This window comes from Notothenia coriiceps, unplaced genomic scaffold, assembly GCF_000735185.1.
Source record: "Notothenia coriiceps isolate Sejong01 unplaced genomic scaffold, NC01 NC01_scaffold00031889, whole genome shotgun sequence".
NCBI classification, from domain to species: domain Eukaryota; kingdom Metazoa; phylum Chordata; class Actinopteri; order Perciformes; family Nototheniidae; genus Notothenia; species Notothenia coriiceps.
The window spans coordinates 228136-241653 of NW_011364590.1; the positions used below are offsets into that span (position 1 = coordinate 228136).

Consider the following 13518-nt stretch of genomic DNA (forward strand, 5'->3'; position numbering starts at 1 on the left):
GTCGATCAGCTTCTTCCCCGGACACGTGCTGTCAGGAGCACTTCCTGTCAGGTGACCGTACGCTATCAGCTTCTACACACACACACACACACACACACACACACACACACACACCCTTTGTTATATCTGGGAATATGAGCTGGAGCATAATGAGACCTCTCCTACAGAGGAGCCAAACACACACACTTGAGAGTTGTTTACTCTCTTGTTGTTGTTGCTGTTGTCGGCTATCTGTGATCCTCTAACTCCCTGTAGTTGTTTTGAGTCTCTTGTAGGGCTGCAACTCAAGACCATTTCATATCATTGATTCGTCTTTGGTTATTTGTTCTTACTAAATTAGTTTTTGGGTGTGAAACAGTAGAACATGCCCACAACAGTAGAAGACCAAGGTATTGTCATTAAATGTCCAAAACTAAAGATACAACAAAATGGTACATTTGGGACTGAAAATATTACATTTGTGTTAATTTATTCTCAAAAGATGCATGCAAAGATCAATGTATTAGTAAAGCAGTTTCCAATTGAATACATTGGATTCTCATAGTGCTTTTCCTAGTGCATCGATGCCTGCTGAGCATTTATTATCACCACACTTTCTGCACATCCACCAAATTGCACATTCATCTCTAATGTATATATTTTATTCTATAAAAATGTATGAAAAGATCAATGTATTACTAAAGCAGCTGCCAATGTACTATCAGCTGACTCATCGCAGCTTTAGTCTCTTTGTGGTCCTTCAGTGTCTTTCTGTGGTTGTTATGCCCCTTCAAGAGTCCTTTGGAGTCGCTTTGAGAGTCCCTTTGGAATCGCTTCGAGAGTCCTTTGGAGTCGCTTTGAGAGTCCTTTTGGAGTCGCTTTGAGAGTCCCTTTGGAGTCGCTTTGAGAGTCCCTTTGGAATCGCTTCGAGAGTCCTTTTGGAGTCGCTTCGAGAGTCCTTTTGGAGTCGCTTCGAGAGTCCTTTTGGAGTCGCTTCGAGAGTCCTTTTGGAGTCGCTTCGAGAGTCCTTTTGGAGTCGCTTCGAGAGTCGCTTTGAGAGTCCTTTTGGAGTCGCTTTGAGAGTCCCTTTGGAGTCGCTTTGAGAGTCCCTTTGGAGTCGCTTTGAGAGTCCCTTTGGAGTCGTTTCGAGAGTCTCTTTGGAGTCGCTTAGAGAGTCCCTTTGGAGTCGCTTTGAGAGTCCCTTTGGAGTCGCTTTGAGAGTCCTTTTGGAGTCGCTTCGAGAGTCCCTTTGGAATCGCTTCGAGAGTCCTTTGGAGTCGCTTTGAGAGTCCTTTTGGAGTCGCTTTGAGAGTCCCTTTGGAGTCGCTTCGAGAGTCCCTTTGGAATCGCTTCGAGAGTCCTTTGGAGTCGCTTTGAGAGTCCCTTTGGAGTCGTTTCGAGAGTCTTTTTGGAGTCGCTTTGAGAGTCGCTTAGAGAGTCCCTTTGGAGTTGCTTTGAGAGTCCTTTTGGAGTCGCTTCGAGAGTCCTTTTGGAATCGCTTCGAGAGTCCTTTTGAAGTCGCTTAGAGAGTCCCTTTGGAGTCGCTTTGAGAGTCCCTTTGGAGTCGCTTCGAGAGTCCTTTGGAGTCGCTTGGAGAGTCCTTTGGTGTCGCTTAGAGACTCCCTTTGGAGTCGTTTCGAGAGTCTTTTTGGAGTCGCTTTGAGAGTCGCTTTGAGAGTACCTTTGGAGTCGCTTAGAGAGTCCCTTTGGAGTTGCTTTGAGAGTCCTTTTGGAGTCGCTTTGAGAGTCCTTTTGGAGTCGCTTCGAGAGTCCTTTTGGAATCGCTTCGAGAGTCCTTTTGAAGTCGCTTAGAGAGTATTTTTGGAGTCGCTTCGAGAGTTCTTTTGGAGTCGCTTCGAGTCTTTTCTGAATGTTTTTGAACTGCAAAATAGCTGCTGCATCGATGCCAGGTAGCATTTATTATCATGTCACTTTCTGCACCCAATTGCAAACACAGCTTTAGGGTGTGTTCACACCTGCCTTGTATAGTCCGGTTGAATCGAACCCTGGTGCGTTTAGCCGCTTGGTGCGGTTCATTTGGGTCGGTGTGAACACAGTCCGAGACCTCTTAAGTGAACTAAACAACTGGACTCTGGTCCGCTAAAATAGGTGGTCTTGGAGCGCTTGCTTGCGAACTCTGGAGCGGTTCATTGCTGGTGTGAACGCAGTCCGCACCAAAACATAGGAAGCGCAGTATTTAGGTGTCACAAGAACGCGGATATCTTCAAAAATCTTTAGCGAAAGAGTCTTTCAAGACATCCGCGGTTGTTTAGTTAAAGAGTGAAGCAGAATTAAGTGTTGAAAAGTAAAAGTAAGAACACCTGTCGTCGGTGAAACGCCCCTCCTTACTGCAGAACGTCTCTCATGAACAAGAACATGCCGATCTAGATCCCTCCGCTTCGCGTTGGGCTCCTGATCAGCCTGTCGGTTTTATTTTCCCCATAATGGCTGCGCCGCTGCACGTTATCCCGCTTATTACATGGCCACATTCTCAACAAAGTAACGACATAACTCCCAATATTAATTGAAATGCTTTTGTGGATTTAGAAAATGATTTTATTGATTTAAAAAATAGTTGTATGTATTTATTTAAATTGACATGTATCCGCTAAGAAAAATAGTCCGTTGTTACCGTTTGAACTAACGTAGCAACGGCAGGAACTGCTTCGATAGCGTTTTTGAGAAGCTTTTTGATTACAGATTTGAAAACATCGTTCCTTGCTTTAAAAGTAGCACAATTCATTATGTCAAACCTTGGAAAGTATCTAGATATCCCTGCCCTAATGCCAAAGTAACTGGCAACTGAATATGTGTCGCCGTCTGATGTCTATGTCTGGACCGCTGCGTAAAAAGGAGGATTTCTGCCCGTTACTTCTCCGTTGTTTTTTAACGGACGTTGTCTGATTATATAATCATATGCGCGGGCCGCTAGTGTCTGTTGATCTCCAGATTAACAGCAGCATGAGAATAACCTGCCGAAAGTGCCGATGCTCCATGGCGGAGGCTCCGCTACCGCTAGAAATTGCCGGGATTTGCGTTTTTACCCCCTTAATGTCTGACCAATGGTTGAAGTGCATTTCCGAGCACATGACTTGTGTTTAAAGTTTATAGTCCGTTTGAGTTTTGCCCGTGTGAACCTGGTGTGAACGCAAACCGAACCTTCTGAAAAATGAAACAATGTAACAAACTGTGGTCTGGTGCGCACCAGAGAGCGGACTATTAGGTGTGAATGCACCCTTAAATGTTGATGTTCCATAGATGTACGGTATACAAATGGTATTCCACAGAATAAAATATTAAATATATATTTATTTTACATTTAGTGTGAAATCCACAGGCTCTGCTTCTTCACAATAAAATATACAACAATTGAAACACCATTATTCCTTCAACAATGAGAAAAAATATGCAAAAAATATAAATTCCTCCAATATCGTCATTCATATTGCAATGGCAATATCAGTTAATGAGATGAATGAGATTGATCGGTGACAGTAGTTTGTTCTGTTAGTACCTTTTCTGCTGTGCGGTTCCACACTGTGACAACATGACCCATTTTCAGCAGGTTGGAAACGATCCCGCTCCCCATCAGCCCCAGCCCCAGGAACCCTATCCTGCAGGACAGACCAGAAGGAACAGACATGAAACATTCCTCATGTGGGTTAGCTATAAGTAAGATGAGTAAGAAAATCAAACATTTTTATCTTAAGGGATCTAGTTATATAATAGTAATTGTGTGATTTAGTTAATAGTGTTCCTAATGTGCAGGTACCTCTTATCTGTAGGTGTGATGCTGCCGTTGATCGCTGTGCTGTCTGCTGCTTGGATAGATGTTGACGCTGTGTCCTGCAATCACAAGACACGCTTGAAGAAACTTCATACTGAAAATACTATAGTATAACATCTAATGGTAGAAGTTCAATTGAAAAATAACGTCAATCCTTAAAAAGTTGGAACTTTTCCACTGGTAGTTACTAGGGATGCACCGATACATCGGACAGACATCGGCATTGGACGATGTTCGCCCTACTTACTGGCATGGGCAAATGAGGTGACATTCATCAATGGTAGTCACCGATGCTTTTTTGTTGCGTTCCATCATAACATCTGCAGCACCCGTAGTTCGTTTATATAAAAAAAACATTAACTAAAGAAAACCAAAAAACAACATGTCGGCAGTGTGGGACTATTTCACTGTTTCACCAAGAGATCGGCTATTTGCAGTTTGCAAAAAGTGTTCCGTTGACACGGCCCGGGTATAATAAACAGGGCGCTCTCTTTTCCTCTCTCCCTCTCCTGACACCCCGTCAGTATCCGTCTCATGCAGCTGGCTGATCCAGTAATGAGTGATCCGACAGTAAAGAATAAATATTTTCACAACTAGTGTAGGTAGATTCAGAGGTATATAACATAGCTAAGTGTGATAGGTCTAACTCTAAAGGTGTGTTTTGCTCCGCTCACCGGTCCCTCACAGCGGGCGGAGCTGCAGGTGATCCGCTGCGTACTTTCTAAGAAGGTTACTATGATGTTATAATAACAAACTTGCTCAGCCTTTGAAACTGAAACCATTTAGCAAGAATTTTTTTTGTTTTTCCTGGCAGAAAGTGGAATAACAACAGTGGAAGAAAATTACATTAAAACATCGGCATCGGCCAAATTGTTGTTCTTAACATCGGCCAAGAAATGTAGCACCGGTGCATCCCTAGTAGTAACTTCACCTCTTCAAAGATCTTCAGGCGCTTGCTGATGGGCTCCATGGACGAGGCTGGCTGTGGGCAGTGAGGACCAGAGGAGGTCAGAACAATCATCCAAACTGTACACATGCCTTACCAATATGGCTTTTACTGTGTCTTAATTCAAACAAACTATGCGATAAGAAAATTATCCAATAAGTATTCATATAAATACAGAATATATATAGACTACAAAATAACACATACTAACAAACAGCATTTAATGCAGAAGAGTCTCAACCCCTGTGGGGGAGGCATGATGAATTAAGCAAAAGCAAAATTACGACTTCTCGTACTGGCAGCCATGCAAATTGGCGACAGTTTACACCACAATAGAATAAAGGGGTTGATTTGATTTGTGTCGGGTCATTCTTCACATCTAAATGATGGATTCAAAAGCATTCTCCATTTTGGTGAGTTTCCTCTCCGCGAATAAAGTGGTGCAGTGACGAGTCCTACAACCCAGTGTTGTAGTCAAGTCACCAATTCACGAGTCCAATTCACTCTCGAGTCACCACACTTCGAGTCGGAGTCCAAGTCTGAGTCACTCAAGGAGTGTCCGAGTCGAGTCCGAGTCATCATTACCTGTGTTCGAGTCCAAGTCTGAGTCACCCAAGAAGAGTCCAAGTCCGAGTCACAAGTCTTTATGTATTAACCTTCGTGGATATGTGTTGAAAGTTAGCTGCTCCTCTACATTGCTTTTATCCTGTCATGTTATACTAATCTGTCTATTGAACTGCTGTGAAGCGAGTTTGGCTACAATTATTATAATAGGGGCTATACAAATATAAAGCTTATTACTAATATTAATATTATTATTGTAAATGACCTTTAATATGTCTAACTATATTTAAAATGATAATATTAGTAATAAGCTTTATATTTGTATAGCCCCTATTATAATAATTGNATATATTTTATATTTTTTTTATTTTTTTGGTAATCATTATTTGTAATACTTTCTGCTGACACTAGGTGGGGCTGTGCCCCTAATGACCTGTCGCCACTGCTTGTCTTGAGTAAAAGTAATAGTACCAGAGTGTAGGAATACTCTGTTACAGTAAAAGTCCTGCATTCAAAATGTTCCTCAAAATATAGTTAAAGTAGCGACAGTAAAAGTAGTGATTGTGCAGATTGGTCCATTTCAGAATAATATATGATATGTTCTATAATGATTGATCATGAAAGTGTTCTCAAAGCTGGTAAAGGTGCAGCTAGTTTGAATGACTTTGTATACTGCAGGGTAGCTTGTGAATTTACTCCAGGTGGAACTAAAGTCTGATTCAACACTTGGTTATCATCATTCATCCACATCTGTAAAGTAACTAAAGGTATTAAATACATGTAGTGGAGGAAAAGTACACCATGTACCCCTGAACTGTAGTGGAGAAGAAGAACAAAGTAGCAAAACATTGAAATACTTAAATAAAGTACAAGTATCTCAAAATTGTACCCAAGTATAGTACTTGTTAGTATAGAACTTAGTTACTTTACACCAGTGGCTATAAAGATAGAAAGACTAAAGCCTTGCACAGAGGCATGGAAATACATTTTCAAAATGCTCAACAGTGTTGCTAAAATTATAAACTGACTGCTACACAATTTAAATAAATGCTTTTATATATTTCTATTAGATCTGACTCTTTGGCGTTTCTGTTATTATTAACTGATTTAGTTGTTCTGACTGCTAAAATCCTCTGTTATTCCTCATTTTAAAGCCGATATTCCGTGGGGTCGGGGGGCTCGGATCCTTGTCACCTTTTTCATACCTGAGTTTGCATCCCTGCTTATTTTTAAGTTTTTTTGACTTCAGGATTCCTGCATATACCCTGCTATTAGACCATTTCTAACAAAAACAAATGTGTATATGTTTGAATTCGGGCCAATAAAACCTTTTCTTTCTATATCATCCAGATATTTTACAGGGCAACTTTAAGCCGGACTACTATTTGAAACACATTCAGAAGGACCTGAGGTTAGCCATCTCCATGGGTGACACGGCCAACCATCCCACCCCCATGGCCGCTGCAGCCAATGAGGTAACACTCCCCGCTCAAACATTTGCTCAATGTGAGGACTTCTGTCTTAAGATATTGGCCCAGTTGTTTTGACAAGATAAGACTTTGCTTGAATAACAAATGCAATGAGAGTGAGCCTGTGTTCCCTGCTGTTCCCCTGCAGGTCTACAAGAGGGCCAAGGCACTGGACCAGTCAGACAACGATATCTCTGCTGTGTACAGAGCCTACATCCACTGAGCCGGTTGGGATCCGGCCCAGCGTCTTCAATCCTTCTTTCTCCCTTGTCGAGTAATGCATTTCTTATTTCATTTTAAATTCTAGTTATTTTACTTCATTTTGCCACAGCAGCCGCCATGTTGGTGCCCACAATTGAGGGGATTGTTATTCCTTAGTTGGGGGGCCTTGAACATTGCACTGACTGTACTGGGGTATAATTGCTGTGAGAGCTTGTACTACTGCAGTTGCTTTGTCTAGTTTCTGACAGCTGAAATAGAAGTCATGCGGGGCGGGGGGGGTTTCCTGGATGGATCGCCCTAAAGAAGATTATTTTTTCGTTCATGTGAAAATGAGTATATTTAAATGAGTGTGATATTTGCTTTTTGCTTTAAAATGTCCTGAATTCCACGAGAGAAAACACCAAGAACATGCCACTGCGTTGCCTTAATATTGTGTAACCCCTCAAGTCTTTCAACATTAGTATTTATTTCTGTTTCTTTCTAGGTCTGCTTGGTGCAGATTGGCCATTGCTTATTTCTATATTTGAAGAGATGATTTATGCATTTATTTCTTACATTGCCCGCAACAGGATACAGGTTAATGAAGGGGAGGGGGGGGCAGATGCTCACATGACAAGGATGGTCTTGACTGTGTAGTGGAGGTCTTCACAAGTTCACACTCAAAAACAGTGTGTCCTTTACATAGTTTTTTTTACACTGTAAATGTTCCTGCTCCATACATATATTAAATACTCCTTCAAAAATTCATTTTCTGATAACTCAAATTCCTTGTGGTTTTCTGCTTCCAACATTCTTTATCTAGGGATCTACTTGTGTCTAGTTTATGTTGAGTATAATTATGTTAGACGGGTCAAGTTTTGTTACTGTGGTTCTCAGTTATCTGCGTCAATATATAATACCCTTATCCATTTGGATTTATAATCATCTGTAACGTGTCCTGTCCAATGAAGTTCCATTTAGCATTTTATCAACAATATTCGACCTGTGAAGACCTACATCACACCCAAACTAATGCAGATGTTAATGTCCTACATCACACCCAAACTAATGCAGATGTTAATGTCCTACATCACACCCAAACTAATGCAGATGTTAATGTCCTACATCACACCCAAACTAATGAAGATGTTAATGTCCTACATCACACCCAAACTAATGCAGATGTCAATGTCCAGCATACTGTGGGGCAAAAAAGTATTTAGTCAGCCACCAATTGTGCAAGTTCTCCCACTTAAAAAGATGAGAGAGGCTTGTAATCTTCATCCTAGGTATACCTCAACTATGAGAGACAAAATGAGAAGAAAAAAAACTGAAAATCACATTGTCTGATTTTTAAAGAATTTATTTGCAAATTATGGTGGAAAATAAGTATTTGGTCACCTACAAACAAACAAGATTTCTGGCTCTCACAGACCTGTAACTTCTTCTTTAAGAGCCTCCTCTGTCCTCCACTTGTTAACTGTATTAATGGCACCTGTTTGAACTTGTTATCAGTATAAAAGACACCTGTCCACAACCTCCAACAGTCACACTCCAAACTCCACTNCTTAATGATCTCATACATGCAAGAGTAACATACACAGATTCAAACATCGGACCGCTAAGTGTAAAGAAGGTAAATATAGCTAATTCTAGCTAGCTGTGCAATAAGAATGTATACTTACAGGCTAGTATGGCTAACGCTAGCGTGTATGCTAACGCTAGCGCGAATGCTAACGCATTTTCTCATTGAGTTTAAACATGTGTCATCCAAATGTCATCACATAAACACAATACATGTTACTAATCTTTACAGTGTAAGGCTTACACTTACACTTACAGTCATTGTTTTCTGACGGACTTGACCCTTTTACTCTTCAGGCTGCATAGAAAAATTAGGAGCAGTGTACTGCCATGCTATTCAGTTCACTTTCTCCAACTTCCTGTAGCCTACCCGGTTTCCTGTCTTACCTTCAGTACACATTTTACAAAAATATAAATGTGCAAATATAAAACATACAGTTCAATATCACCTTGCTATTGGTAGCTGAACTGTCAATACCCCAAAACATATTCTTAGCTATCACTACCTACTTTTGAGTTATTTAGACACAATTAACACTTATAGTTTCATGTCTTGTTACATAAGAATAGATCATATTTGTTAAGTTTTATTATGGGAGAATTACTATTCTTGTGGTACTACTGCCTTATTAGGCCCATATTGAGCAGAGCATATTAAGACCCAAACTCATGTACAACAACTTCCTTACTTTCAACAAATAAGCACCAATTACAGGGTTATTGAGGAAAAACTCTCAACTAATGGCTTATTACTTGTAGGATATGGTCATGTAGAATAAGGCATTAATAAGTGTTTTATAATGACTAATAAAGAGCCTATATACTGCTAATATGCATGTTAATTAACAACTAGTTGATGGTTAATTTGTGTACCTTAATATAAAGTGTTACCCTTTCTTCTGTTACAAACCATAACGATCCCTGATATTTAAAAGATATCTTTGGGACCGAGAATCTATGTCACTGAACCATAAATGTGTTATTTTAAAAAAATGGCACAAACAGTTGTGGAACAAAAGTCAATACAGAATTGATAAAGAGTTTACATGCACTTAGTTTTTCCTTCAGAACATGTCTTTGTGTACCCTCATTTTTGAAAGGTGTTTGAATACTTGTACCTTGTCATTTTGTAACTGCTGGCTCTTTGGAAATTGTCCTCCACGGCTGAAGGCATGGCTATTTTCTTGTCTAACAAGTTCTCCTTTGATTTTCTTTTTAGCCAAGTTTAGCCCCAGTGATTTTCATTGTCACTGGGTTAGTTGATCAATAACAACTACTTATTTTGTAGAGTAATTGTTGGTCCTCAGAGGAAAAAACAAATTATTTTTGTTTTGACTTTCATAGTGGAATCGTTTTTGGTTTTGATTGAAAAAGTTCCTCATTGACTCTTTTGACATTTGATACAGAACTTCATGATCCCCTCTTTATGAATCATAATCACGTTGATCGTGCTCTGACATTGGCTGGCCTGGTGCAGTATTAATAAAGTTATTTTCATATATTATACGTGTATTGTAGTGCTCCTTGTTAAGATATGACAACACATCTGCCTTAATAGTCATCTGCACTTCCACCAACCCCTGAAAGTTTGGTCTGTATCTAGGTCAGATGCTGCTATTAGCTTCACTGATTGTAACAGTTACATTATAACAATCAACAACATATACCAACTTCAGCAAGAGACTAAAAAAACAGTTAAGCAAGTCATGTATGTAGCCTCATATTAATAATTAAGTGTACCAGATGCAATTGTGAGGAATATTGTGGAGTTGTTCAAATCCAATGGCTTCATCCTCTTGGCCATTACTGTGCTCATATGATTGTATGGCAATATCACCCAGTCAGCTCTGAGATAAATGTAAGAGTCCTTCATTGAAAAAAGGCCAGGGTCTTTAAAAAGAAACTTCACATGGTGATTGGATGAACCATCTGTAAATCAAGCTCTTGCCCGAAGATAGTAGAGCCATGGGAAATAACATCTTGTCCTTTGAGAAAAGCGTTCAGTGCAGTTCTTTGCTCTTCCTTCAATTAAGTAAATAACTGATGCTATTTCAGCACCAACCACCTCTTTAGTATCTGTTCTGTGTACAAAAATGTGTAGCTGTCGGTTGCTTCTCACAGCATGCTGATTGGTCAGTGCATTAGTCTGGACACAAACTCATTGAAGCCTGACAAGATGGATTTTTCTTTGATCTCATGGCACTACAAGAATCCAGATGCCATAAAAGTCAGTTTATAGGCATGGAACCAGACTAGGATGGTGATGATGGGCAGAATCAAACCAAAACCATTAACAGTTGTTAGCCATTTAAAAAATACGAGTCACAACATGGTACCAGCTACATTTGAGATATATGTATCTATCTCTGGTATTTTCCTAATAGTGGGCATGCATAGACCAGATGTTGTAGCTGGTATTTATCAGGGTGGTGTCATGAAACAGAGAGTTCAAGTCTTAGCAGTGACTACTTGTTTTTTTTAACTGACTTGCCTACTACTCATCTCCAGGGGGAGATCTATTTTTGAAATACCCATCAAGCTCTAGAAACCTTTAAACCTTTAAATCTTTGTAAAGGGCAAAGAGGAAAAGTCACAGATCTCTTAGGGGCCGCCTCTCAACTCGGTCTGTCTGACCGGGTCGGAGCCGAGACTCCTGCCACCACCTCAATCACATGGAAAAAAATGAAAATGAAAATGTTGACTTTAATTAAATGTATTATGTCAACAGATTTCAAATAACTTTTGTGATTTATTACATTACTCACGCAAAAGGCAATACAGAGATTATTTGCATCTTTAGGCTTGTAGTAGCCAGGCTTGGGGAGTAACAGAATCAGGATACAAAAAAAACGGTAACTGCATAACCTTACATTTACATTAGGAAATTATGTAATCAGATTACATTAAAAAAAAATGGTGATAACAACAGTAGCAGGATAACAATGGTATAATACATTTAGGGTGCGTTCACACCTGCCTTGTATAGTCCGGTTGGATCGAACCCTGGTGCGTTTAGCCGCTTGGTGCGGTTCATTTGGGTCGGTGTGAACACAGTCCGAGACCTCTTAAGTGAACTAAACAACCGGACTCTGGTCCGCTAAAATAGGTGGTCTCGGAGCGCTTGCTTGCGAACTCTGGAGCCGTTCATTGCTGGTGTGAACGCAGTCCACACCAAAACATAGGAAGCGTAATATTTACGTGTCAAAGAACGCGGATATCTTAAAAATCTTTAGCGAAAGAGTCTTTCAAGACATCCGCGGTTGTTTAGTTAAAGAGTAAAGCAGAATTAAGTGTTGAACAGTGTCGTGTATAGTAAAAATTCTCCGTCAGCTACATAAAAGTAAGAACACCTGTCGTCGGTGAAACGCCCCTCCTTACTGCAGAACGTCTCTCATGAACAAGAAAATGCCGATCTAGATCCCTCCGCTTCGCGTTGGGCTCCTGATCAGCCTGTCGGTGTTATTTTCCCCATAATGACCGCGCCACTGCACATTATCCCGCTTATTACATGGCCACATTCTCAACAAAGTAACGACATGACTCCCAATATGAATTGAAATGCTTTTGTGGAATTAGAAAATGATTTTATTGAGTTTACAAAAAAATAGTTGGATGTATTTATTTAGTTTAAATTCAGACATGGCATCCGCATAAAGAAAAAATAGTCCGTTGTACTGTTTGAACTAAACGTAGGGGAGCAACGGGCAGGAGTCGCTTCAATACGCGTTTTTGCAGGAGGGCTTTTGATTAGCAGATTTGAAAATCCATCGTTGGGCTTGCTTAAAAGTAGGCAGGCATTCATTATGTCAAACCTTGGAAAGTATCTAGATACCCTGCCCTAATGGTGCGCCGGATGCTTCCATGGCGGAGGCTCCGGCTAGAAATCTGGGCCGTGGATTTGTGGTTTTTACCCTCCCTAAATGTCTGACGCAATGGTTGAAAAACAGCATTTCTGAGCAGACTTGTGTTTAAAGTTTATAGTCCGTTTGAGTTTTGCCCCCGTGTGAACCGCAAACGACACCCCCTTTTGAAAAATGAAAAAACTGTGCACAAGAACTGTCGGTGCGGTGCGCACCCAGAGAGGCGGAACTATTAGGTGTGAATGGCACCCTAAATCGCTGGCTTTCCCAAGAACAATAACAGCAGGACGGGATAAACAGAGTTATTTTAACCCGATACACAGGGGCCTGAAGTTGGTTACGCGCACCAACTTTGCAGAGCCGCTGAACAACAGCCACCAGCAGAATCCATTTCAGTGGGTAATGTGTGTTCATCATAGAGATCGCCTCTACCCAGGTAAAGGCAGAAAATACTTTGAATTCTCTGGATGACTTAGAATCTCCTGATGAATCACAGCAGAAAAACATAATGCTAGGTCTCTGCTAACCAAAGCTAGACAGAAATGTTTGTTTTTTTCTGCTGGCCTGTCATGGCCCTTATCTCACAGGAACAATTATTGTATTCGTGTTCAATTAGGTGTGCTTTTGATTATACAATGATAAGGCATTCAACTAAAACGATGCGCGTGGCACCTTGTTACAGTATTTCTGTACGTGGTTGAATTGGGCCCGGTACGCACACCGGTTACGCAGTTACGGGGCACTTCTGATTTTTAACCATCCGTGGTACCCGGCACTGTCTACTGAGTACCCGGCAGGTGCCCAGGTACTCAGTAAAATGCCGGCTACTCAGGACGCCGGCAATATACGTATAACTATTCGTAAGACGCAACGCAGCGCAAATGTGGGCTCTGACCTGCCTCCACAGAGGGTGACGGCTTGTCTAGCATGACGTGGCCTGCCGAGCTTGCCACTTTCATACAGATGCATACTAATGCCCTCCCATTTGGTGCTCTGTGTGTCGCATTCAGGCTCGGGCGGGTGTGGTGTTGGTGTACGTGTGGCGCGAGCGAGCGAGAAAGCGGCGCGCACCGGTTACGTGTATTGTTGTTAGCATCTGGTGCAGCTTGGGCTGCGCCTAACCGGAAT

The 13518-nt window shown here is 41.0% G+C and overlaps 1 protein-coding gene and 1 long non-coding RNA gene across 2 annotated transcripts in view; one reads left to right on the forward strand and one right to left on the reverse strand.

The window, feature by feature from the left end:
• Window positions 1-3427: 3427 nt before the first annotated feature.
• LOC104960544 (putative oxidoreductase GLYR1) overlaps window positions 3428-13518 on the reverse strand; it is a 17992-nt gene continuing 7901 nt past the window's right edge. The window contains exons 3-5 of the mRNA XM_010788619.1: window positions 4698-4750; window positions 3752-3825; window positions 3428-3593 (exon numbers count right to left, since the gene is read on the reverse strand). Of these exons, the coding sequence (XP_010786921.1) occupies window positions 3443-3593; window positions 3752-3825; window positions 4698-4736 (264 nt within the window). The 5' untranslated portion in view covers window positions 4737-4750 and the 3' untranslated portion in view covers window positions 3428-3442. The remainder of the gene's footprint in view (window positions 3594-3751; window positions 3826-4697; window positions 4751-13518) is intronic.
• LOC104960543 (uncharacterized) lies at window positions 6511-8209 on the forward strand. Its single transcript, XR_800000.1, has 3 exons — window positions 6511-6751; window positions 6894-7963; window positions 8000-8209. It is a non-coding gene; the product is annotated as an uncharacterized lncRNA (long non-coding RNA).